We start from the raw sequence: 24,481 nt of genomic DNA, 5'->3' as shown, positions 1-24,481 counted from the left end.
TTTTATTCACATCCAGGTGATATGAAGAGAAAGGTAGAGATGAACAAGTGAGGGAGTGCAAGCTCTGACACAGAGATCATCTTTCACCGGAATATTTACTGCACTGGCCAACAGCTAGAGAGGGTGAGCCACAGGACACCCTGACAGGGAAAACTGCATCTGTGAGAACACCCTTAATTTTAAGCTGGTGGAAAGGGAAGAGGAGTAGCTTCCTGACAGAAACTACACTGTATCATTACTTGTCTAGAAGACAGAGGAGTCTAAGCAAACTCAAGGCTCTTCTGTCAGGATTTGTTCTCCCACATATTTTCATTTTAGACTTGAACCAGGAAGAACACAGTTAAAGGTTATTAAGTTTTGACAAGGCAAGAAATTATTATAGATAAATGTTGCTTATGATTAGTGACAACATACAGGTAGTGAGCTTCACCTGCCAACTGATGGGCATTTAACAAAATAAGCATAATAGGAATTGCATGACAGATATACAGGAGGTGATTATTTTCAAAAAAAGCCCCCATCAACACACTCAGATATCTTCCTCCTCCTCATGGAATCTACAATTCATATTTCTGTTTAGCTGATAATTTCATTTATGAGTTACAAAGCATTTATCTTGAATAGTACAGATGTTTAGTGAAGAGAATGATTCATCTCTTCCTCTCTACTTTCTAAGTAGGACAAAGAGATGCCTCCAGTAAGTGTGTGCTAGGATGGAAACATGTCTGTCATTAAGTTCTTGCTTCACAGATAATAGCTACCCATTAAGAGAAAAATTTGGGAAGACTGCTGCCAACAGAGCTCACACAGAGGAATGCTCTCAAAAGTGATTGTGCTCCAGCAATTCTTCCTGCTCATTTTTCTCCTCTCACCAAAAGTCACAGCACATACAAAGACCTGTTCCTTTTGAAAACCAGTGACACAGCCTCATTGCCTTGCATATGAGGGAAGAAAAAGTCTGAATGGGTTTCATGAATGAACCTCATAAACACTTCCACTGAATTCAGAAGGTATAAGAGAGAAGGTTTCAGTGTGGAAAGATTGAACAAAACTGAAAATCACCCTAGGGAATGAAGAATACCTGAGATAATATGGATTATTATTGACATTATATACCACAATTAGAAAAAACATAAAACCATCAGAATTTAAGCCCTTGATTTTTGAGGTTTTAACCCTAAAGCTGGATTAGCTTCATACAGTTTGCTGGAAGTATTGCAACTGAATTCCAAGTACATGTTCTTTTTAATATATAGCTTATGAATTTCATTACCATGCAGTATGTTTGCTGACACATAATGAAAGCAAAGTTGCTTAAATTAAGCATCTGTTACATGCAGTCCCAGTTTTAATTATATATATGGCATGAGTATTTTTGTGTTTTTAGAGGAAAAACCAAGAAGGCAAAAATACTGGTAAACTTTTCAAGACTGCCAAAGAAATGGTCGGTCATACATATTTGCAAAGGACATCTACTGCTGCAGTTCTGGTGCACTGGTCTGTGCTGGTGCAGAGGCACTACACAATTATGGCACTAACAGGACCACAGATTTGCATGTTGAATGGAAGTTGCCTGTCTCCTGTCCTCGTTGGTTCATGTCTATTTTACATGTGACAGCTTTGTCGCTCCATCTCCGCCTCATTTTTCACTTGGAGGAAGGCAGTGACATAAAGAACCCCAGGGACATTAGAATGCTCCATAAACATGATTAGAGCATTCAGCCTCTTCATTTAAAGCAACTACCATATTGCTACCAACATCTGCTTCAGGCTGTAATGGGGCCCTTAAACAAACCACACCATCCTGAATGAGCAGAGCCTTGTAACATCTGTTGATTGTGCTTGTATATTTGGCAGCTACAAACATGGCAGCTCATATTTCCTGTCACTTAGGCTGTTGTGCTGGTATTCATGTGGATTCCTTTGGGAGAGAAAAGTTATACACCTGGAGCCTCAGTTCTCAGAGATGAGCCTGTACTGTACAAACTGTATTTCTGTGAGTTGGACTCTGCACATTGGGGTATGCAGTTCATCTGAGCCAGCAAACTCATAGCACAGGCACATAGACTCCAGAAGTGGTGGTAATGCATAGATCATCTAAACACCACCACTAAAACATCTATTTATGTTGTTTCCACACAGGAAGTTGAAATACACTACAGTTAATTGCTTTTTACACTTGAAATTCTTTTTTCAATTAAACATCACTTTCTCAGGAACAGTACAGTACCTACGCATAATTGCACACTTGTGAAAAATTAATCACTGAAAATAGTGTCACATTCTTATGGGGAATGGACTGATCAATAATCAGTGGACTGATTGATGAGTTCCAGCATGAAACTGAGAGGCACTGAAAGGTGCATTAGGATTTTAGCATATTTCTAGCATGCAGAGCCGTGCATGAAATCTTGGTTATGGCAATAACCTCTGGATGAGTCACTAATCTTTATGGCTGCAAAGAAAGGGCTGTTTTTTATCTCTTAGTAATATTACCTGTTGAACATCCTGCTGGAAAACACAGAGCTGCAGCCTTTGATGTAGTCGGACCTTTCTGTGTTGCCAGATGCTTTCGAGGCGCCGCTGGTGATGTAGGACTTCATGCACCACATCCAACACCTGGTGAACAGCCTTGGAGTAGTTTGCAGTAGCAGTGAGGGATTCCGAATTCCCAGGGCTCAAGGGACGCTGTAGGACATCCAGCAAGGCTTTTCCATCCTGGCTTACCTGAGTGAAGAAATAGGACTACTTCACTGCACTGATACCTAAACATCCAATAGCTGACAGAGAATAATCTCACTCATTCTTTTTCCTCTGTGTGTTTTCCTTATTTTAGTCAAAAAGGAAGAAAGAACTCATAACATCTCTTTTTGACTTGTACTTACACATTCAGCACTTGCCTTTGCTTCCTAGTGGGCCTGCTGTGTCCCTCAGCAGGAGCACAGATATTGCACTGCTGGGACTGCATACACAGAGATCCCAAGGCTATATTACATTCTGACACTTGGGCACTGAAAATTCTTGACATACACTGGTTGGTGACAGGTGGCATTTGCAATAGCAGGCCTATTTTTGTGAGGAGGTGGCATTTTAAGAAAACCACAGATGGCAGAGTCATTCATATTCTGTATGATAAGGGAGAGTCCTTTCTTCATAGGATTACTAAGTATGTCTATATGTTGGGAAGTGTGACATTCCATTCAGTATTTCATTCAGTGGCAGTGAAAAATAAATTAGTATATGACAGTGATTCTTTTCCTCCTCTGGAACAGCTCAGAGGGACCTATGGTCTCCATTTTCAATGGACTACAAAGTTTGCTGGCAAATGCAGAGACCTCTGCACACACATAACCTTTTTCAAGCATATTAAAGCAGATGCAAAGGCATTTGGGCACTAGAAAAAATCAGAATGCCAGATTTTTTAATGCCACCATTTTTTCCTGGAACATTCCTGGAGAATTTTCATATTGCAGGGGCAAAATTAAAAATGGAACTATAAAAACCAAACTGCTATTAAAAAATGTGTGCGTGCACTGGTTCTCTAAAAATGGCTTTTTGAAATATTTTTCAGTTGCAGATTACAAAATTAAAATATTTTGTTCAACAGAAATGGTAAATGAGGACAATATTGGAATCTCTCTCTCTTTCCAGCCCACTTTTCTCTTTTCCCTTTGAAAGAAACTGCAGTGAAAATGACAAGATTTTCTGAAAGTATTTTTATCTCCATGCAATCACAACCACCAATCTTGCCAGAGAATAGATTAATTAATGTTTTTCATCCAGTTTAAATTTTGTACAGTATCAGTCAAAGTTCAACCACATCTCAAGGATTTTCAAGTCTCATTTATTTCTGCATTATAAGTTGCTTGTTCAAGTGTAGCAAATATCCTTTAATACCCAAACTTGTGTCTTTTGGCAAGCTAAGCCACATCCCAGTCTATTGTATGACTGTGTATCTGGTGCATTTTCAGAGAAATAGAGACCTTTTGAGATTTATACTGGCAAAAATTTGAGTGAAATCTCATAATATTTATAACTAATAGGTAGACTTAGGAAAATCCTCATAGATTTTTTAAATATTCAAGGCAATTTGGAATTAAATCAGGAAATAACTGGAGAGTCCATAGGGAACAGCTTTCCTTATTCAAATTCACTTGCTGCTGAAGATCAGTGGAACAATTTGCACATGCTGGAGCCTTCTGGGGTCACAGAGGGAACAACTGTACTCCACAACAGCATTGGACAGTGTTGATATCAGGGAGGATTTTTGGAGGAAACACTGAGGCACAGGGGTTACCTTGGCAAGATTATGAAGATGCTAGTCAGGAGAAGCAGATTCTAGGCAGGGAAGGAGATAAGGCATACTACATCCTATTTGATCTGTGGGAAAATAATCAGCAACAACTTCATCACTGGGAACAGGAAACCAAGGCTCTGGACACATTTGAGCACAGCTTATTAGACCAGAAACTCACTCTTTGCACTGGCTAAATTCAGTGTGTATGTTCACTATATTCCTGTTTGGGCTTTGGGCTTCCAGCTGGTCTGAATCAGTCCCCAGGTGGTGTTACAATGGTTTTAGTGTAGTCCCTGCTGATTTATGCTGATAGAAACCACAGCAGAATTGGGACTAACAACAAAGATTTAGAAGTTTACTAGTAAGAGATATGTGATTGCACAGAAAATACAACAGACATGCTTTACTCAGGACAACTTTCCTGGAACGCCTGTGCCATACTTACACTTCTGCATTGCCTTTTACTCCTTTTTCTTCTACAGGGTGTAGGCTTTGTGTCATACTGCGATTTGTTTCTGTTGTCTGCCTAAAAAGCCTCACAGATTACAAGTAATGATTTTTCCCTGATTGGCATAGCCTTCCAGTTATTCTCTGCACAGGCAGAGATAAACACCAGACTTCAAGTGCTTGTGTTGTCCTGCTAATAATCAGAGGTTACTAGAAGTGTTCTTCTGCTCTCCAATTTATATGCTGGTCCTGTCTTGCTGGAGTAAATGTATGGCAAGAAGCACAGTGACAATCAGGTAACCAGCAGTACTCAATATTCGCAAGGATTACATACATATTTACTGGGTTTCATATTTTCCACAGCTCTGAAGTTCTTCAGCTTAAAAAATTTATTTTCCGAAAGCATTTTTTGTTGTGAAGATTACTGTATTCCCAATCAAAGGTTTGTGCTCTCAGAGTTCCCCAATGAACAGGTTTCAGAAAGGAAGGGAACAGCTTCATAAATGGAGAAGTTACCTACTGTGCTCTTGAAGTCATTTCCATGTTCTCCTTATAACTGCAAAAATAAATCAACAAATCTCTCTTCATGTGAATATTTTTGAATTTTTCAAGGACTGTGCAAGGAGACAAGATTAACAACCCATCTTAGTGACATCACTTCACTTACATCTTACTTATGATGTATTTCTAAGTATTGCAGAAGTCTTAAGCTGAATGGACCCACACCCCGCACGACTTGCAGTCCCAGTAAGGTGTAAGTGCCAGTGTTGTGCTTGTCAAAGCAAACTTGACCCTTTCTCAGTTATTTTGGAAAGTACAGAATTGCTGCTGGACTCTCTGGGAAATTTTAGTTCACCACCTGACACAACACACATATACAGTCCTGTCATCTGGTGATATTCCTGCATTTTGGTGCTATGGTAGGAGAAGGATGGGCAGTATGCAAATGCTTCTGTAAGGAGTTATATGGCCTTGAGTAAATGAAAAAATAGATTTTGTTGTGCTAGTGGAACAATCTACACAGATGCTCTATATACAGCTAGGGAATAAGTTAAAAGTCTGCATATTTCTTATACAGTGGATCAGAAAGACCTCCAGAGCCTTGCAAGTTACTGGACTAATGGTGCCATCTGTGAAACAGCTACAATTTGCACTAGGAGGAAAAAAAATGGGGTTTAGAGCAAATACATCACACCTCTAGGAACAGACAGTAAAGTGCAGTTAAGTCACAGTGAGCAAGATGCTCTTACCATCAACCATGACTGGAGAAAACCTTACTCTCCCTCACAGCCTCTACCACATCAGTAAGGGTGTCCTGAGTTTGCGTCCTGCTGTTCATCCACAAGAAACACTGGTCAAGTAACATGAATGCACCCTTGGCTAGAGACATCGAGAGAGATGTCTGCACAAGGGGAATCTGCCAAAGACTTACACCTCTTGGATATCTCCTTCCTCCAGCACTGCTCTACCCAAAAGAAAAGCAAGAGCACCACTCAGTTCTCAGAAGGAAGAATGCCTGTTCTGCCAACAGCTTGGTTTAGTTCAGGAAAAGATTTCTTAGCTGTGGATTGCATACCAGGTCCATGATCTCCACCTTCACTACTTCTGAGCTTCACTCAAGCTTAACAAAGGAAATAAGGCAAATAATTATAACTACAACCATTGCAAGATGGAAAAAAAAAAGTCTTCCTAAGATTCTTTAGGTGTTTCTTAGGCTCCTGGAATGAACCTGAACTGCTTTGTTATACTCTGTAACAGAACAGAATAGGTCTATAACATACTAAATGTTAGCTAGTATCCTATTAAATATCCATATAAAATGGTTATTCCAGGGAATGATTATTCTATTCCAAATCTCTTAGATTATAGAAATAGAAACAGATATTTTCAATGACTCTGCAAGAAAAGAAAGGAAAAGCTACAATCTCCATTGCACCATAGAGAGCTCTGAGGGAAGAAACATTATTCTCCATGAGAAGGGGCATTATATAGATTGGAGAATAGGCATGTGGATTAGAGGCAGGAGTCCTAAGACTTTTCACCTCACCATGCAGCTGTGGGAAAAGGGATGAACATTTCTCATATAACAGACTGTAACCTTTCTGGCAAATCTACACACTCCTTAAAAATATACTTCTTAATAGAAAAACAGTATAGAGATGCTTTAAACAGCTGTGTAGCTTTCTGAGGAAGCATCAGCAAAAACAATAAGGATGTTAATGGCTGCTTTTGGTAATAAGTTTGATAGTAAGATAAATTTTCATTTCACAAAAACTAACATTGGGGCTGATAAGCAAAATGCCAGTTTCAAATATAATTTTTTTTTATTTAATCCAAATTTGACTTATTTTTTTTTAATTTTCAATGCAATCTAAAAAATTTAGTTTCACCTGACTAGGCACTTGTATGACAATCACAGTTTCAACCAGGGGTCAACAGGACTGTTCTGTGTTTGCTCACATAATGCACTGTTCCTGAGAAGCCTGAGGATTGAATAAGGAAGCATCCTTTGTGATTGCAGCCCAGACTGGCTCATTCTAATTGACTAACTCTCAAATTCTTGCAGGTGTTTGGGAAAGAAGAGTTTTCTATCTAACATTCCTTACATTCATCATCAAGGTATCTGCACAACTTCACTGTGTATGCCTGAGTGCCTTCCACCAAGCCTAGAATAGTAAAGCAGTTTCTCTTCTATTTTATACTGTAGATTCTTTCAAGGCCATGATGACCAGAGCAAGGGCTGAGCATGTAGGAGAGCTGTTATATCCTCTTTTGGAGCCTTCACTTGGTAACTTACTAAGTATATCAAACACTACCACAGATCTCCAGTCCAGCTCAGAAAACACTGCAAGGAGCAAAATCCCTTCGTAGAAGAAAAGACAGTCAGGTACAGAACAGTACAGGGAAATCCAACTACATTGAAGTGTTCTGGTGATCTGTGGTTTACTTTTCAACAAGCTTGAGCTTCCTGGAGACATGAATAACAGAATACAACAGATAATGTACATGGCTTCCCAGCCCCAGAGTAATTTGCATGCTGGCCCATGTCTGGGGCGAACATCTAGACTAGCCTCATTCCTAAAATGGTTCTCCCAGATGCCAGGAAGGTCCTGCAGCCCTTCTGCAAAATGAAGGGGACTAAACACAGAACCTGGACTACACAGTCAGATGGACTGACTGTTGGCTGTTTGTTGATAGCTTTTATTTCATGCTGCAGCCTGAATGGAAGAAAAAGTGAGTAAAGGACTTCATGCAGCTTTTTTGACAAAATGCCAGAGAATTTGTTTTAGTTTTAGCCTTCTTGGCACCCTCTTATAAAGGAAAAATACACATACCCTATTTAGGTCAGAGGTATTTTACAACAGTGTATACAAATACATCTGACATGGTGCTTAGGGACAGGGTTTCATGATGGACTTGGTAGTGTTAGCTCAGTGGCTGGAATAATGATTTTAAGGTCTTTTCCAAACTAAACCATTCTAGATTCTATCTAAAGCAGAGTATTTAGCAGCATCCATTGCAATTAGGACCTTACACCTCTTAGACTTTGCATATTGAAGGAGAAGCCTTTTGCATCCTCTGTGCCATTAGCATACCTGTGCTAAAGACAGGACTCATTCACAGAAGGAAAGTGAAAGGAGTAAAGATGCTGGTGGCTTAAAGGGGTACCTGGTTCAGCAAAGGCAGTGAAATGCCTCTTCTTTGGGGTGCCAGCACTGGTTCTAGATTTCATTTCTGTATGGGGTTTGTCCCTTAAATTTGTCCTTTTGTTTCGTCCTTACAAGCAGATTGCTGGGAATAACCTACTACAGCCTGGAATTAGGTCTAACTCCATCTTTGAACGAGCTGCAGAAATGGAAAGCAGAACCTACCTCATTTAGAAAAGCTAAGCTCCAAAATGCAGTCAAATGTCTGTTATCACTTAACAGATACTCACATTTCCCCTGGGAAGCACATACCTCTGTGTAGGCCTGTGTTACTTGCTCATAGAGGGTCTGGTGATGATGGATGGCCAGTTCCAGGTCTTGCATCTCTGAGGGGAGGCCTCCATCACTGCACATTTTGCACCAGGCATCCACACCTGAAAGGAACTGAAACAATGCCAGGAACAATGAGTAGCAGTGACACAGAAGAACATCTCATCAACACTCAAAAACTTTGTACAGTATGACACATGACTGCAGCAACAACCGAAAAAAAGGTAACAGCTATAAAGCAGTCCTTTTGGGAACCTAGGGTATGGTGCATTCCTGTCACTTCCTCAGCACCAGAAAGACACCTAGATCCAAAAGAATGTTTTCTGTTTCTTCTGAATAAAAACAAATGCTTATTTAACCAGGTTCAGCAAACACCCATTCTAAAAGTCTTTGCATACCATGCAGGGAGACTAGAACATTGCATTCCAAAAAAAGGGTAGCTGCAACATGTTTAGAAAAAACCATCAGTGTGGAGCCACAAAAGAGCACAGTTACAGCTCCAGCTGTATTTAGTTTTGTCTCATCTGTCAGTCTTTCCTCAGTCATTTACCTGTCCTTAACACTACTCATTTGAGCAGTAGAAAACTTCCATTAAAATCACTGCTGCCATTCATTTCAGTGAAAGGCAGACAGTCTGTATTCAAGTTGCTCCCAACTCAGGTCCAGCTCAGTTGGATTGCTAATAGGATACCAAGGCTTTAACCCCCTGGGTCACACAAGTGCTTCTGGCCCAGGTCAACAGTGATCAGATACCATTACCATCTGATGACTGCTAAGCAGCCAGTGCAAAATGAGCTGCTGGTCTCGGTCCAGTTCCTGGTGTGCACATAGCCATGAAAAGGGAGAAAAAAAGCATTGCCATTGCAATTGACATGGTTTAGCACCTTGGTTGGAAGCCTTAACAGACAGCCAGAAACTGAACACTTCAGGGAGCAAAGGGGTGGAAAAAAAGGCCTCCAGAGTAGTGCTGATGCACTTCAGCAGAACAAATTGGGGAAGATCTCCTGGGTGCTCCCTGTTCTGTAAAAGAAAAGAGGAATTTATTCTCTAAGGTTCTCACCCTGTTTTTCTTTTAAGCAGGGCTTAGTTCAGTGACACATACTAACTGCTTAATGCCACTTCATTACTTCTCATTAATGTTTTCTGTTCCTCCATCTTTCTGTTAAACCAGCCTGCCATATTTTGGGCTATTTATAAAAAGGAACAGCTAATTATATAACAGATGTGGTGCCCTGTAGGATGAATGTATAATACCACAAAACCACCCCAGGATCACAGCTTTATCCACTCCTGAAGTGTTCACCTGTGGCTTGTTAGCAAAGCACTCACTCACAGCATGAAGGGCTGTGAGATTCAAAGCAAAGAATTCCAATTCAACTGTGTCTCTGACATCAGCATCCTTGTTTATTAGTAGTGTAAAGCTATTCACCATGCTGCTCTGTAATCAAGGCTGTAAAGTGTATGACCTGTAAACACTTCATTGCACAAAGATTTGGTGACAAAGATGAATTCCTACATGTTCATGTCTACAAAGGACAAATATACCAGTGAGAACTGTACTTTCTAGAAGACTAGAGGCAAGGATGGCAGGTTCTCTTGTGTTAGTTTAACTTATGATCTGTTGAATCTGCATAAAGCTGAAGTCATCATATTTTGTGCCAAGGTAGCGGAATTTGCATCATTTCCTACGAAGTTTAAGAGCACAGAGCCAAGGTCAATCCCTTTTGGGGCTGTTACATGAACCTCTTGGTTGAAACAATGAACAAAAGACCTTTACACCTTGTAGACCAGTGCTCCTGCTGCTGGAATCACACTGTTATGGTTCTTATCAAAACTGCTGAATTCTACCAATTCTAGCAAAAGGTCTTATAGTCATGTTACTCATCCACTGCCACATCCCCAGACTGTGATTTGCACAGTAGGTGGGAGAAGTCTCAAGAAGATCTGATGCATATAACCACATGTCCACCTAGTTGTCTCACATCTATCTTTTGTATATCTATTGTACATAGACAATGTCACATTGATTACTTCAGTAATTTTGCTTCTGCCACTAGCAGGAGCAGTTCACAACATCTGTTTTAAAATGCTTTAAGAGATGAAGCCTGTCAATATTTTATTATGATATCCTGAAACAGTGCAGAGTGGTCTGTGCTGTATGTGTAGAGTCACATAAGGAAAGCAAATGGTTTTTTTAAGGATTCTTGCTAAGTGCAAACTATCGATTTGAGTATTTTAAAAAAGGCAGCTATGTTAATTTTTATTATTTGTCACACACTGTGGCAGACACAAAAAGCTTAGTTAAATGTAACCCTTCATGCTAGAAGCATATTCATATCACAAAATCACCATTTGACTGAGCTGAAAAAAGTTGCCTTTAAAATTGTAAATGACTAACTGTTAATTTGGAACAGGAGCTGTGACTGTCCACTGGATACTCAATATCATTTAAATTAAATGCTTAAATTTACAGTTAGTCTATTGAATAGAATAACTCCTATTGGGAACATAAAATCTGCTTAAACATGATTTGAGATGACAGACTCCAATAATTGTCCATGCATTTCAAGGCTTCAGGAAAGATTCAGAAAAATTTCTCCCAAAACAATAGAAAAGTCCCTAAGGTACTTTGTGCCTCTGATCCAAACCAGAAGTAATGATCGACACTTATTCCTGACTCACAACCTATTCACCTAAGTTGCAAATTTTGTATGCAAATTCTATCAAGTAACAACATATTCTCAGACCACTTCCTGCTAACTTTCCTCAGGGAGTGCTGTGCTGTATCACATGGTTGCTCCAAAACAGGTCTCATATTCTGTACTCCGTATTTCTCCACATTTTATTGTGCAGTCCTTCCTTACTGCTTGCAAGACCTTCGTGTGGAAGCTGCAGGATAACCAGAGTGGTTCTTCTAGGTCCTGCAGAATTTAAAACAAAACTCTAGCATGTTTCCATGCTCCAAAATGGCTCCGGGGAAAGATGGGAATAAAGCCACTTCCCTCAGTGACTTTTAATACATCTTGATACTCTGAATTTTTTGTATGAGGCTAATTGTATATCCCCTGCTGCGGTTTCTGGAATTTCCCTATCTAATGCAGAAGTTATCTTGGTCTTATTCCTGCATCTTATACATATCAACTGGCTTTTCCTTTCCTCCCTTTTTTTTCCTCTTCCTCTTTCTTTCATTTCCTTTCCTCAAATAGGGGAGTTCAGGATTTGCTTAGAGACATCTGGGTAAGAGATGAGAGATGAGAACAGTAGTCTTCCTGGTTGGGGAGTAAAGTAATGAAACAAATGGTCAGGGGTCAGTTTTCTGAAAATCAGCATAAATGTCTAGTGTCTGCACCTAACCCCTACTACCTCAAGCAGTAATGCTGCTTATGCACTTCTGAGGGTAGACTCTGACCCAGAATTAATTGGCTGAGATCTCTAGGCTGATTGAAAACACTAATTTGTTCATTCTGACAGGATCTGTAGAGTGAACATCTTACAAACACTTTAGCATGCTTTCAGAGATTACATCCAAGAGAGGGAGGACACCTGGTATGTGTGCTTCCCCCATCTGGCAGTTACTGAGCTGGAATCTCATCTGGAGTAAATCAGCACAGTTCTCTGGAAATCACAGTGAGATAAGGCATGTCCTATGTTCTCTTGCAACTTTGAACAGCCTCAGACATACCTAAAGTTATAGAAGAAGATTCTCTTTTGCACTAGAATATCTCCATGGCAGCAAAAGAAAGGGAGGAAAAAAGAAAAAGAAAAAAGAAAGAGGAAAGAAGGGAACCCCCCCCCAACCAAGAGACTTTTAGCAGGAGAAATTATAGGACATTTGGGAAACACCTCCACTGAATCTGCTGAGTGGTACCTTGACCTGGACATAGCAGTTGTTTGGAGTTTAGTTTACTGGCTTTTGATCAAACACACGTGTTGAAGGATGCCTGGCTGGAGGCTAAGTTGGCAAGGTTTGTCTTGTTTTCTTTCTTTTCTTCCATTTTTTCTTTTTCTTTGCTGTTTTCTTGATGATGGTTTAGTATGCACAAGTTGTGCTTAAAAAAATTTAAGGAAGACATGTGTGCACACACGAAAAAGAAAAAAAAAGAAAGAAACAAAGCTAACAAAAAAAAAGCTTTCATCCAGGAATCCATTCAGCCAAGTCCCATTCAACATGCCACATGTATCTGCAATAAGAGCCAAGAAAGCAATGTGATTCTGACGCACATGAAGACAGATGCGAGGTTCAATTCCCAGCAGGGTTGACTCAGCCTTTCATCCTTCCAAGCCAGACAAATTGTATTCCGTGCAGTTTTCTGTGTGGGGTCTTTAGGAAGAGACCTTGAAAAGCAAGTTTCTTCCTGCTCAACTTGTATATTATAGACATCGTAGAGCTTTTCATAAATCTGCCCCAAGCCAACAACTTCCTTCCAGGCTGGGCTATGCCAAAGGCTGAAAGATTACTGTCCTAATAGACTTGCTTCCTGTTGGCATCACAGAGAACTTCAGTCAACAGGAAGGAATGAACAAAGAGACTGTAGCAGCTTATCACACTGGAGAAGGAAAGACAATCTGCACATCAGCTCGGTGTGAGGGAAGCAGAGGTACACTGTGGGAGAAGTGGTTGGATCCACAACAAGATTACCTTTAATGGCTGAGCAAAGGGACTGAAAATAGATTTGATCTGCGACAGTGGAAATGGTGGATTTATCTGCACCTTTGCTTCACAGATTTAAGCCCTATTTACTGTACAATAATGAAGCCCTGATTTGAGTTAAAAAAACCCATGGGTGATGCCAAATAATAAAGAGTCACAGTTGGAATGAATGTTTGATAGACAACAGACTGAGTTATAGACCAAATCTCAAACACCTCACTATTTATACTACACAGAGGTCAAATGATTAAATTAATATCATTTAAGTCATTGGTTTATCCTACCAGAGTTACAAAGGCAAGGCAGAAATTTTAGTCCTGGCTCATGGACACTCTGAAACCCACATTTCTTTTTTGCAGCAGTCTGAGTTCACAGGATTCACATCAGCATTTATCTTCTACCGAATTTTCTCTTATTGCATGTGAGGAACAACTGCTGTCACAATTAGCAAATTCTCCTGTGTGTTAGTAACTAGAGACTGACTTCTGCAAGCCAGCACAAACTTACTTTGTTGTGAAGAGGTCCCAAGGCAGGACTGGGTTTTTCCAACCCATCCATACAATTGTAAAGAAGAAAGACCCAAAGCTGAAAGTGACACTAATGTAGCTTTTTTTCAAGCTGAGGCAAAATACCCACTTTGAGAGTATTCAAAATGCAGGAAGACAAAAACTATTCACCTTTAGTTTCACAGACAGTTCAATATACTTTTCTGGCCTATTGCCCTTCATGTTGTACAATACCTCAGCAACTCCTCATAAACAGAAAACAAGACTGAAAATTCAGAAAAATAGGGGATCACTCAAAAAAATAAATGGGCAGAAAACTCCCAAACCTAAACCAAGCAAACAAGAAATAATGAATTCATTAATAAACCTTAACCATTTTCATTGTGTCTATACACTGGATATAACTTTTTTTTTAAATTTTCCTTTATCATGATTGACAATGATTAACATGAGGACAACACCTAAACACTACAGTGCCCGTTGAAAGGAGATGAAAGTCCTTGTACTGGGTGTCTTAGACTATCAGTCCCATCAGAGGCACTGAGTGTGCTTACATGAGTAAGTGCCCAGTAGGGTGAGTAATTGCTCTATGCTATGGCCTGTTGTCAATAGGAAACACAAAATAAAGAAAAACCCATTAGAATTCTACAGTCAGAAACAAACAAGAGGAAAATCCTTACTCTTTGACCTAATCTTTTCTATACATATATTCTGTTTTAAGAGGCATAGTTTTTGGCTTATCTGCTACAATTCTTCACGTATGGGTCATTTTATAAAGATCAAGCACATACACTTAGTAGCTCTTACATTAACTACTTGGAAAAACAAGCACACAACAACACTCAAGAGAGCCCCAAAGCAGTGTTTGTCACTGGAAAATGAATGGAATCAACATATGATTGAAGCTGAACCATCATCCTTAGGTGGACCTGGTTTAGGTGTAAAATACCCAGAAGGTTTATTCACTGATATATTTTAAATCTTTTGTAGCTATGAATTATGGAGCCATTCTGGTGGTTGTTAAAGACACAAACCAGAGTTCAGGGACAAGGACAATTTTCTTGGATGTCCCCAGCTGTCTCTGAAATCTCTACTTGGTGAGGTTTAACAAAGTCTGGGGCTATGGAGTACACTGCAAGTGTAAGTGTTGGAATGAATTCCATAAATTTCATTAAGAATAATGTTCTCTGGCTCCTAGAAATTGTCTGCTGCTATGAGTCTATGTCATATGTGTGAATATTCCTATGCACATAGCACATATACATGTGAATGCAGATACATACTCTTTTCCTGACCATAATAATCCTGGATTTATGCAAAGCACTAATGAAATATTAGGCAATAGAAATAAAACAGCTTGCTACTGCACCAGTGCACTTCAGTTATGATCAGATTCTTTCTAATTACTAAAGTGAAAACATAATTTCTTACCCACCAGGGAACATAGGCTGGTTTTGGGGTGTAAATGTTACTATTTGATTCTGAGACACTGAGCCACCAGGACCAAGGCTCTTAACTTCACTGCATATAAACCAAAGCCATCCAGCAATAATTGCACACCATCATTATTAATGTAGCAGTGGGTCATTTTGCCACTCACAAAAGCAACTCACCTGTTCAGCTTTCTGGTGAAAGACAGCAGACATGGCTAAGATGGTGCTGCGCTCATCCAGAGCTGCAGCAAAACTCTTCCACTCTTGATCCAGCTGGCTAGATATTTGTTTAATTTGCTGGGAAGCATAATGGCCTGCCTCCGAGAGCCTCGACGCAACAGACATGATTCGATTGATGTTGACATAGGCATTCTGAAAATTAAAAAGCACACATAAATAAAGGGAAGGAAGAACTGTGACCACCCTCTGCCTTCATTACACATTCCAAACACCAGCAGTTGGAGTAAAGCCAAGCAGTTCAGTGAGAGCAATCAACCACCTGCTTAAATATGCGTGAATAGCAGGCATACTACCTTCCACTCTAAAAATGCATCCCTCTGGAATCTTTTTGCACATCTATGCCATTATCTAACACTGTTATCTCCCCCTCTCCCCTTGAATTTATTTAAGTAAAACTAATTTGCCACACTTTAGCTATTTACTCACCTGTTAGGGTCTACTCATTGCTTCTATCTTATTCTTGATATTTCTGTTGCATGACTTCACATTTCTGGATGCTACATCCACATATTCATAAGTAAAATGTTTGCTTTCTGTCCTTTGAGAACTCTCTGATAATCTTTTATAGACATGCAGTGTCAACAAATTGAAAAGTCTTACAGAATTTAAAAGAGCTCATAAGGATATTCTATAGAAATGTAAGTGTTTCCATAGAAATGTCTATTACATTATACCCTTCAGTTAAAATGTTATCGTTTCTGCAGGCTATTTTAAGCTGTTCTCCAGGAGAGATATTATTTAACTACATTCTGCATTTAGAAGGATTCAAAAAGCTACTAAAAGGGTAATATTTTCTGTCCTTTCATAAGAATTTTCCATTATAGTTTTTATTCAGCCTTCAAGAAGTGGAAGAACAGTTTTTTCTCAGACTGAACTGTGGACAGCAATGTAATTGCATTACAATACCCCTGTTCTGCATAGGAATGTAATCCTGAAAATAAATAGCCATCATGACAATGTCTTACAAAGATGCACCATCAAAAGACAAATGACAGCTGTCTTGCACATTTCTGGAACGCCATTTGATATAAGCACTTCTCCTTTCTCTTTCTTCCTCACCAGAGGAAAGGAACATCTCAGAATTTGAGATGTTTTGCTAATGTTGACCTACTGCTGCTTTATTGTCTCACTAAAGTATTTCAAAAGGGCTTTAGGAATTTCTGAAAGTAGATTCTGTAAGACCCTTATACACAAGGACAGACACAGCCCTGATGATTTTAACAGTATTACTCATGGGCAAATAATAAATCAGAAATGGAAGTGTTTGTTGGAGCAGGTTCTCATTAGGGTGAGTGGGAGCACAAAGTGGAAAGGTATCTGCCAATCCAAACATGAAACACAACAGAACACTGCCAAGGCAGGCACAGGTCCAAACTAAGCTGTAGAGCGGGGCAAAGTCTGCCTGCAAAGTGTGTGGGATAACTATGAAGTACACTCATCATACCTGTAGGTGCTAAAGGGGAAAAGGATGGGGCCACAGCCCTAACAGCCACTGCTCTCCCTGGCAGAACCATGACTATGACAGCCATCCCATAAATTGCATAGATCTAAAGCAATACTCAACCTTTAGTTTTGTTGGGTTTCTTTCCCTTATCACAAAGCCTTTTCTTAAAAATTGGATTTGGATAAAAATTGTCAGATTAATTTTAAAGTAATAAATGCCTTTTCTCAGCACAATTAGAGAAACCAATCAAAATTCTTCTGGAGTTTAAAGTATATTTAAAAAGGATACTATGATTTGAAATTTTGATCACCAGTCACAGTCAAACACTTCTGTCTTTGTCCACCAGTTCTCAGTCCACTTCTGTTGCCTAACCAAGGCCTCGAATCTGGTCACCAATGTGTATAACACAACTGTTCCCTCCAGTGCAAGCAGGAGCTGCTAAGGTCCCTAGCACCTGGGAGGAAAAGAGCTCTCAGTCTCAGCAATAAGCACTGACAGTAGTGGAGTTTCAGTTGTGGAATGATTTCCTACAGGGAAATACAGTAATTCAGCCCTGATCATCTCATGGGCGTGCTGAGAGAACTTCCCTCTTAATTAAACCCTCCAAACCTAGCTGGAACAATACTTTCTTATGATACACTTATAAAAAGAATACCTTACACTCACAAAAGAAAAAGAGCAGTGAGAAGCATTAAATCTGCAAGGAATTTGGCTATGTTCATCTCATTTCCTATAGAACTAGTTGAGATATTGTTATGGCAAGCAGGGAAGGTGGTCTGCAAGAGAAGGGTTTTGCAGATTAATTGAAGGTGAAATTTGATTGTTGAAGAGTTGTTCTTTAAAATAAAATAAAAAAATAACCAGTTTGCACCATGTTACTGTGAGTTTAGAAGCCATATGTGAAATGAGCCTAACACATAAATCCAAAGCAGAATGTTTCAGTGACAAAATAACTCACCTCATGAGGTATCTTTAAAACCTTTAAGTTTCTATAACAAGGCCAATTACATGTAGCCTGTTGCAGAGTAATATTGGATGGCATTTTAGCTCAGCCTACATACAGAAAAATACCATTCATCTAAGATAGATGTTGGGAATTTTCAACAGACACTATTAGCTTTCACATGATAATTGTACTATGTTTGAAATACACTGCAATTTAGGATAACAATGGATCTCCATCTAGAGCTAACTCCCTACCAGAAGGACAGGCAGCAATGACAGCACTGAACACTGCCATTTCTATGCATGCCCCAGAGAAAGTGGTAACTCATTCCTTAAGGGGGTTAGCAGATCCAGGGATTAAAAAGTCCAGGCTGAGGAAAAACAAATAACTTCAGTCAGAATAAATGGTACATATACCATGTATCCAAGTGCAGAGCTACAACCAGTGTGTTTTGTGCCATATTGAAACTTTGGGGGTTTGTTCTCTAGTGACTTTATTGGATTATTGATATTGCTCAGAACAGGTCTGAGCTAAATATTCATCTTGGTGAAAAGTATTATTGCTTCAGTATAAACATTCTACAGCTGTGATAAAGACTAACATAATTTATTTTGAAACTGAAGTGAAAACAAGCACTGCCTTGAATCACAGAAAAAAATAATCTACGGTCTTTTTTTGAAAGAAAAATACCACACACTACAGTTTATTACCTCAAATATATGATTTCCCCACATCCCACACTGATCATTTAAAAGGAAGAATTATTGTTGTAACAAACAGAGTAACAAATTGTTTTTCCAAGAAGAAGCTTTGGTCACAGCATGTCTATAGAGATGTATAGGAAGATCATGCAACAAAAGGCACGACCCAATAAACATTTGGAGTGTGTATTTTCTAGAGGAACTGAAGACAATATTTTAACTATTATTAGTTATGGCAGGCTCAAAGGACACTAGATGGAGTGTAATGAAACAAACAATAAAATCAAAACAAAACACCTCAGAGGTCCAAGATCTGATTCAACTTCCAGAGTTTGTAGAGTTTGTCCTTAGCCACTTCGTCCTCCTCCAGATATCCTCTCAATACTCATTTTAATGTATTGGCAAACAAAGCAAAACCCAAAATCCATAAACAACCCCAAGCCCCACAACCAAAAGAAGTGTTTCATTATTATTTTAATCAGATTTTTGACAGCTGAACTATTCCCAATCCAACAGTTCCTGGGACTCATGTATTGCATATAAGATCTGGCTAAATTCTAAACCAAATTTCTAGCAAAATTAAAATTATAAAGTAAGTTCACAGAAAAAAAAAAGAGTTCATAGCGTGCTCTAGTTCACTATGGAGGTCCAGAAACAAAAAGACTTACATATATTAAAAAACCCACAAAACAACAGACAAAAAAATCCCAACAAATAAAACCTATTTAACTGAGTTTGAAAATCCATTCTGGAACCAAACTCCATGTGCTGAGCCTGAAGCTAAATACCTGAGCATTGCAATTAGCATGAGAGATCTTGAAGACTCATCAGATATAAATATGATATGAATTACATGCTTGTTTTCTCTTACTCAAATTCACCAGAATCTTTAGTTTTCAGACTTCTGTGGGTCACACTATTCTACCTGAGTTGCAAAAAATCTGAGGGCAATAATCTGCCCTTTCTCTGGTAAAGAATCCAGAAAGGATTCCTGTCATTTTCTTTTTGCAGCCAAGGGTATTACATGAAGAGATTCATAAATACTGGATAAACACTAATGAGTACATACCTAATAGTAAATTCACCAGAGCTAGAGTTTTCTCTCTAAAACTTTCTGCACTATGTTACTTAATCCTAATCTTTAACCTCACAAATATTTTTCAGTGAGTAACTTATTGCAAGAAGATTCTGGATGTGAAAAAGTAATTCATGTATATTAATAGTGTAGGAGCAGAGCCTTTGGCAACAGACAGCAAAGGAAAGACCATTTCTTCCTTTGAAAGTGTACAGCACCTAGAACAGTGACCTAAACCTCCTACTCTTACTGCATTATAAATATTATCAAACAATGTGTACTAGTCTTCTCCAACAGTAATCAAACTGCACTAAGATATTGCCATAAAAATAAGACAGGAGAGGGTCACTTTAGTTTCAAACTCCTCTTGTTTTTCCTGCATGCACCTATGGAGTGACTAGTATGCAGCCCAATGCTCTAATGCAGCAAGCTGATGTCTCCTGCATGCCAACACCTTCATGTTCACAATACTGACTTTTGGGAACACGAGGACTCACTCCACACTTTTCTATCAAAAAGTCTGCTCCATCTTCAAAAGAAAAACATCAGTGTCAAGAGCAGCACTGGGGAACACGAGGACTCACTCCACACTTTTCTATCAAAGAGTCTGCTCCATCTTCAAAAGAAAAAACATCAGTGTCAAGAGCAGCACTATGCTAACAAAAGACAACAGCTCCTGGTTTGTTCAAGTAACCTGCAGCTTTCAGGTTATTACCTTTTACTTCCTATTTTCCAAATGTCCTTTTGGCTTGATATACCCCCACGTGTGCTATTTCGGACTCACTCCACACTTTTCTATCAAAGAGTCTGCTCCATCTTCAAAAGAAAAAACATCAGTGTCAAGAGCAGCACTATGCTAACAAAAGACAACAGCTCCTGGTTTGTTCAAGTAACCTGCAGCTTTCAGGTTATTACCTTTTACTTCCTATTTTCCAAATGTCCTTTTGGCTTGATATACCCCCACGTGTGCTATTTCAAAAGTAGGATGCCCGGCCCTCTGCAGGAGAGCAGCCCTGTTTAATTCCACCAGCAAATCACTTCAGGCTCTACAACTCACCTTATCTGCCAGTCTGTGCAACCCTGGCACTGAAATACTCTCCAGAGAGGCCACTGTGCAGACACATAACCCAACTACAGGCCTTGCAGCAATAGGGAAAGTCTTAAGAAACTTATTACATTGTGAGGAATTTCAAGCACTGAACAAACCTCTGATATTTCTGATAAATACCTCATTTAGATTGGGGAAGAAAAAAGAAAAATATTTTTAAAAGGGGAAAAAATGTGCAGTCCTGAGTGGCATCTGTATCCTGAAATATTTCTATAGTCTTTTTTAACTTGACTTTGCCATACTGCCAATAATGATACCACAACCCATTATCTAATCTCTGTTTGACAACTGAAATCTGCTGAAGAATTTATTAAAAGTTTCTATTGCCAGAGCACATCACAAGAATTTTTTAAAATGGAAATCTAAGTTGAATAATCTGTTTCTGTTTTCTGTATGAATTGACGTTGATCCAAAACCAAAAGGAAGACATCACCCCACCATCAGAGGGGATTCAAGGTCTAAAATTCAACTAAAGCCAAAAGAAAAGTAGCATGTGAAAAATGACATACTGCTGTACTGCTCTCTTTGAGTCATATTCCTATAAGGAGGATTATCTAAGAACATATATAGTGTTTGACATATTTGTTACATTTTGGGGTTCCCCTCTATATTTCAGTCGAATTAAATACAGCAGAATTGAGCACCATCTGTTACTGTACTCATAGGCTGAAAGTTAAAGGTGCCCAGTATTAATGCCCTTTCACATAGATCCTCCATGCTACAGAGATGGAGACAACTGCTTGTAGAAAGTTTCATGCTCACTGAATGGCCTTCCATGTGACTATACATGCATGGGAATCATACTGGAGACAGGACAAAATGGGAGATGCATCCCCTGTCACCCTCTTTCCCCTCAGCTGAGAGGTCTCTCCCCTCTGTGGGACTTAGGCAGCACTGAGATGGTGAGATGGCACAGCTGTGAGCCACAGCACAGCCACTGAAGTCCCAACCCTAAAGTGTCCCCCAAGATCTTTGCAAATGTCTCACTTCCTTGTATTCCTCATTCCCAGAAGTTCACTTGGGCACAGAGGGAAGAATGGAGGAAAGTAATTTCTGTTCCATTAGGTAGACTATCCCTGTCACTCATTAATTTTCTATTAATAGCAATGATCTATTTCCAAATTTAACTCCCAGTTATTTTAAGAAAATAGTACCAGACAATACCACAAAAAGGATAAAGGGAGATCCTCCAGCTTGACTCTTCGAATGGCATTTTCTGAAGAATTATGACCAGTTTTGCATCTTTCCCAAGCCAAATTAATTTAACACACTAATCTCCAGGATACATTTATCTGTTAGGATTCTGTGAGCAGCAGTGTTATGTGGAGTCAGTGCTGTCCTGTACTTTGCTAGATGCACTGTGATGGCAAGCTTAACAATGAGGTGCCTACAGCCTGGTTTTCAGTGTTCCTTTCAGATATAATCACAATACACTAATAGGCATTATAAACATTTCTCATCTCCCACTGTTATGCAATGCCCTAGTGAGGCACAGTGCTTCAAGTGGGGAATAGCTAGCCAGGTGGAAATGGTGGGTGGAATTCAGGTCAGAGAAGTTAATTACCTGGCCTGGAATTTGGCCAGAATCCCAGGATTAATGCCTGTAATCTTATGAAAGCAGTGTGAGGTCTTCAACGACCTTGGGTAGTCAGGACCTCTTTTCACATTTCAAACAGCTGCTCTCCAGTACCTTGTCCTTGGGTAGCATAGCAGGTGTGGCTCTCCAGTCACTTACACCACCAACTTCAACTCCAACCACCACCTTTGATGTCTCAAGCTCACTGCAACCGTAGCCCGACCATGGCCAGTATGAGGAGCTACACCTCTAGCAACTGGTTTACTCAGGGCAAGCTTTGATGTAGTTGACAGAGCATTCAGAAAGGGCTCCTCTCTGCACTGTGCAGTTGCAGCAGGGGGTATGCATGCATGTTTCTAACCCACTGCAACAATCAAAACATCAATACACCCTGTCCTCATTTCTGTGCTGAAAGCAGAGCAGTTTCCAGGACAAATACTGCCTGGAAAGAATAAGGAAATGAGGAAAGCATTTATAAATGTATAACAATGCTTTTAAGAAAAAAAAAGGCCAAAAAGGTAAATTGAGCTGCATTCAAAAGGTCTGACCGATTAACAACTGAAAAAGGCAAAATCCCACTGTGGCCACAACTGACAGCTTCATTACTGTCTCTTTTTCAAGGTTTTGAAAAGTACCTTAGCAGGGTATGAGGGGAGAAGCATAAATTATTAAGGTGCCACCTGCAGCTCTCATTAATTCCCAGTCAAAGAAATGTCAAAAACTTACAAAACATTGTATTTGCTCTCCAAAATGTAAACAAACTCCACAGGACTGTGCTGTTCTTAAGTCAAGGAAATAATCATGTATCATATCTGGGTAGACAGAACACTCTGCTTTCCACAATCAAGGCTGACCGTCCTTAATTCAGCTCTCAGAGGTCCATAGTGCCCCCTGGACATCATGGCCCTTTCCTCACTCATGTGCTGTTCACAATGTGTCCTCAACTCACCATGGAATTCATGGCAAAGTGGTTGTGCTGCGTCTGTAGGTCAAGGGCATGTTGGTAGCTCACACCAATCTCTGTGTGACTCTGCAGGAACAACTCTTTGTTGTGGCTGATCCAGTCGAACATCTAGAAGTATTCACACAAGACAAAGCAAAAAAAAAAGTTAGACAAGGATGTAAACAATAAGAGACAGTACAAAATATAAAAACCATGTTCTGAGATAGATGTTATATGCAACACAGACAAAATCACCTCATCTATTCTCCTCATTAAAATAAGCTCTTGTCAAGCAATGAAAGCATTGAAGTTATCACCATATTTCATTATTAACAGCATGATAGGTCAGGAAAAATAATTCATAAAACATGTTCCTCTGTAAGCTTGATCTCATAGTCTTTTCCTATAAGTAATGGGAATTTCATACACAGAAAGATGGCAGAAGAGGGAACTAAAATGAGGGGTTGCTTCACTGACTAAAGATCCAGCAGTTCATAAAGTACCTCTAATCCACAAATGGACCAAAAATTCCATAAATATTATTGATGTGATTTTCTTAACCTTCTTTCATTTTCTTCTATACATAAAGTTTCCAAATATTACACTCAAATAGCCAATTGACTTCCTACATTTATATTTCCTAGATCTTTCCAGGTCCAAAGCCAGAACCCAGTCAATCTTCCACTTATTATTTTTGGGAATGAAGAGAGAAAAAGGAAAAAAGTATTTTATTAATATCTAGAAAGAGCACACATTAAAACTTCTCCCACTTCCACATGTATTTTCAAGCAAAATGGACCGTTTGGTACTCCAGACACAGACAGAAATATATTGAATAAAGCTGATGAAACTCATTCCTTATTTTGAAGCACATTAATGTGACATTTCAATCTGTAGCACGCTCATTCATTATAAGCTGTCACAAGTCAGCTAGGAGATAGTGTGTTTATGTTTTGGCTTGTTCTTTGTTGTGTTAGAGACTAAATGCATTCAGAGTAAGAACCTTCCATTCTTTACTCCTGACTAAGCTCTGTAGGCACTTCCAGATCAGGTCCTTCTTTTTTGCGAATATTTTTGTATTCAGAATCCCTTCAAACCATGTTCCCTCATCTCCATCCCAGCAAGCTGGGGAACTTT

General features: G+C 39.3%; 1 protein-coding gene across 1 annotated transcript; it reads right to left on the bottom strand.

The window, feature by feature from the left end:
- Positions 1–8,616: 8,616 nt before the first annotated feature.
- LOC103802777 (kalirin-like) lies at positions 8,617–23,473 on the bottom strand (the record flags this gene model as incomplete). The annotated part of the gene is made up of 3 exons (XM_009075302.1): positions 8,617–8,835; positions 15,492–15,683; positions 23,351–23,473. Coding segments are annotated over 3 exons (534 nt in total), but the record flags the coding sequence as incomplete, so codon positions are not given.
- Positions 23,474–24,481: the final 1,008 nt, after the last annotated feature.

The sequence above is a fragment of the Acanthisitta chloris genome, unplaced genomic scaffold (assembly GCF_000695815.1).
Source record: "Acanthisitta chloris isolate BGI_N310 unplaced genomic scaffold, ASM69581v1 scaffold2360, whole genome shotgun sequence".
NCBI lineage: Eukaryota > Metazoa > Chordata > Aves > Passeriformes > Acanthisittidae > Acanthisitta > Acanthisitta chloris.
This window is presented reverse-complemented; position numbering and strand designations above follow the sequence as displayed.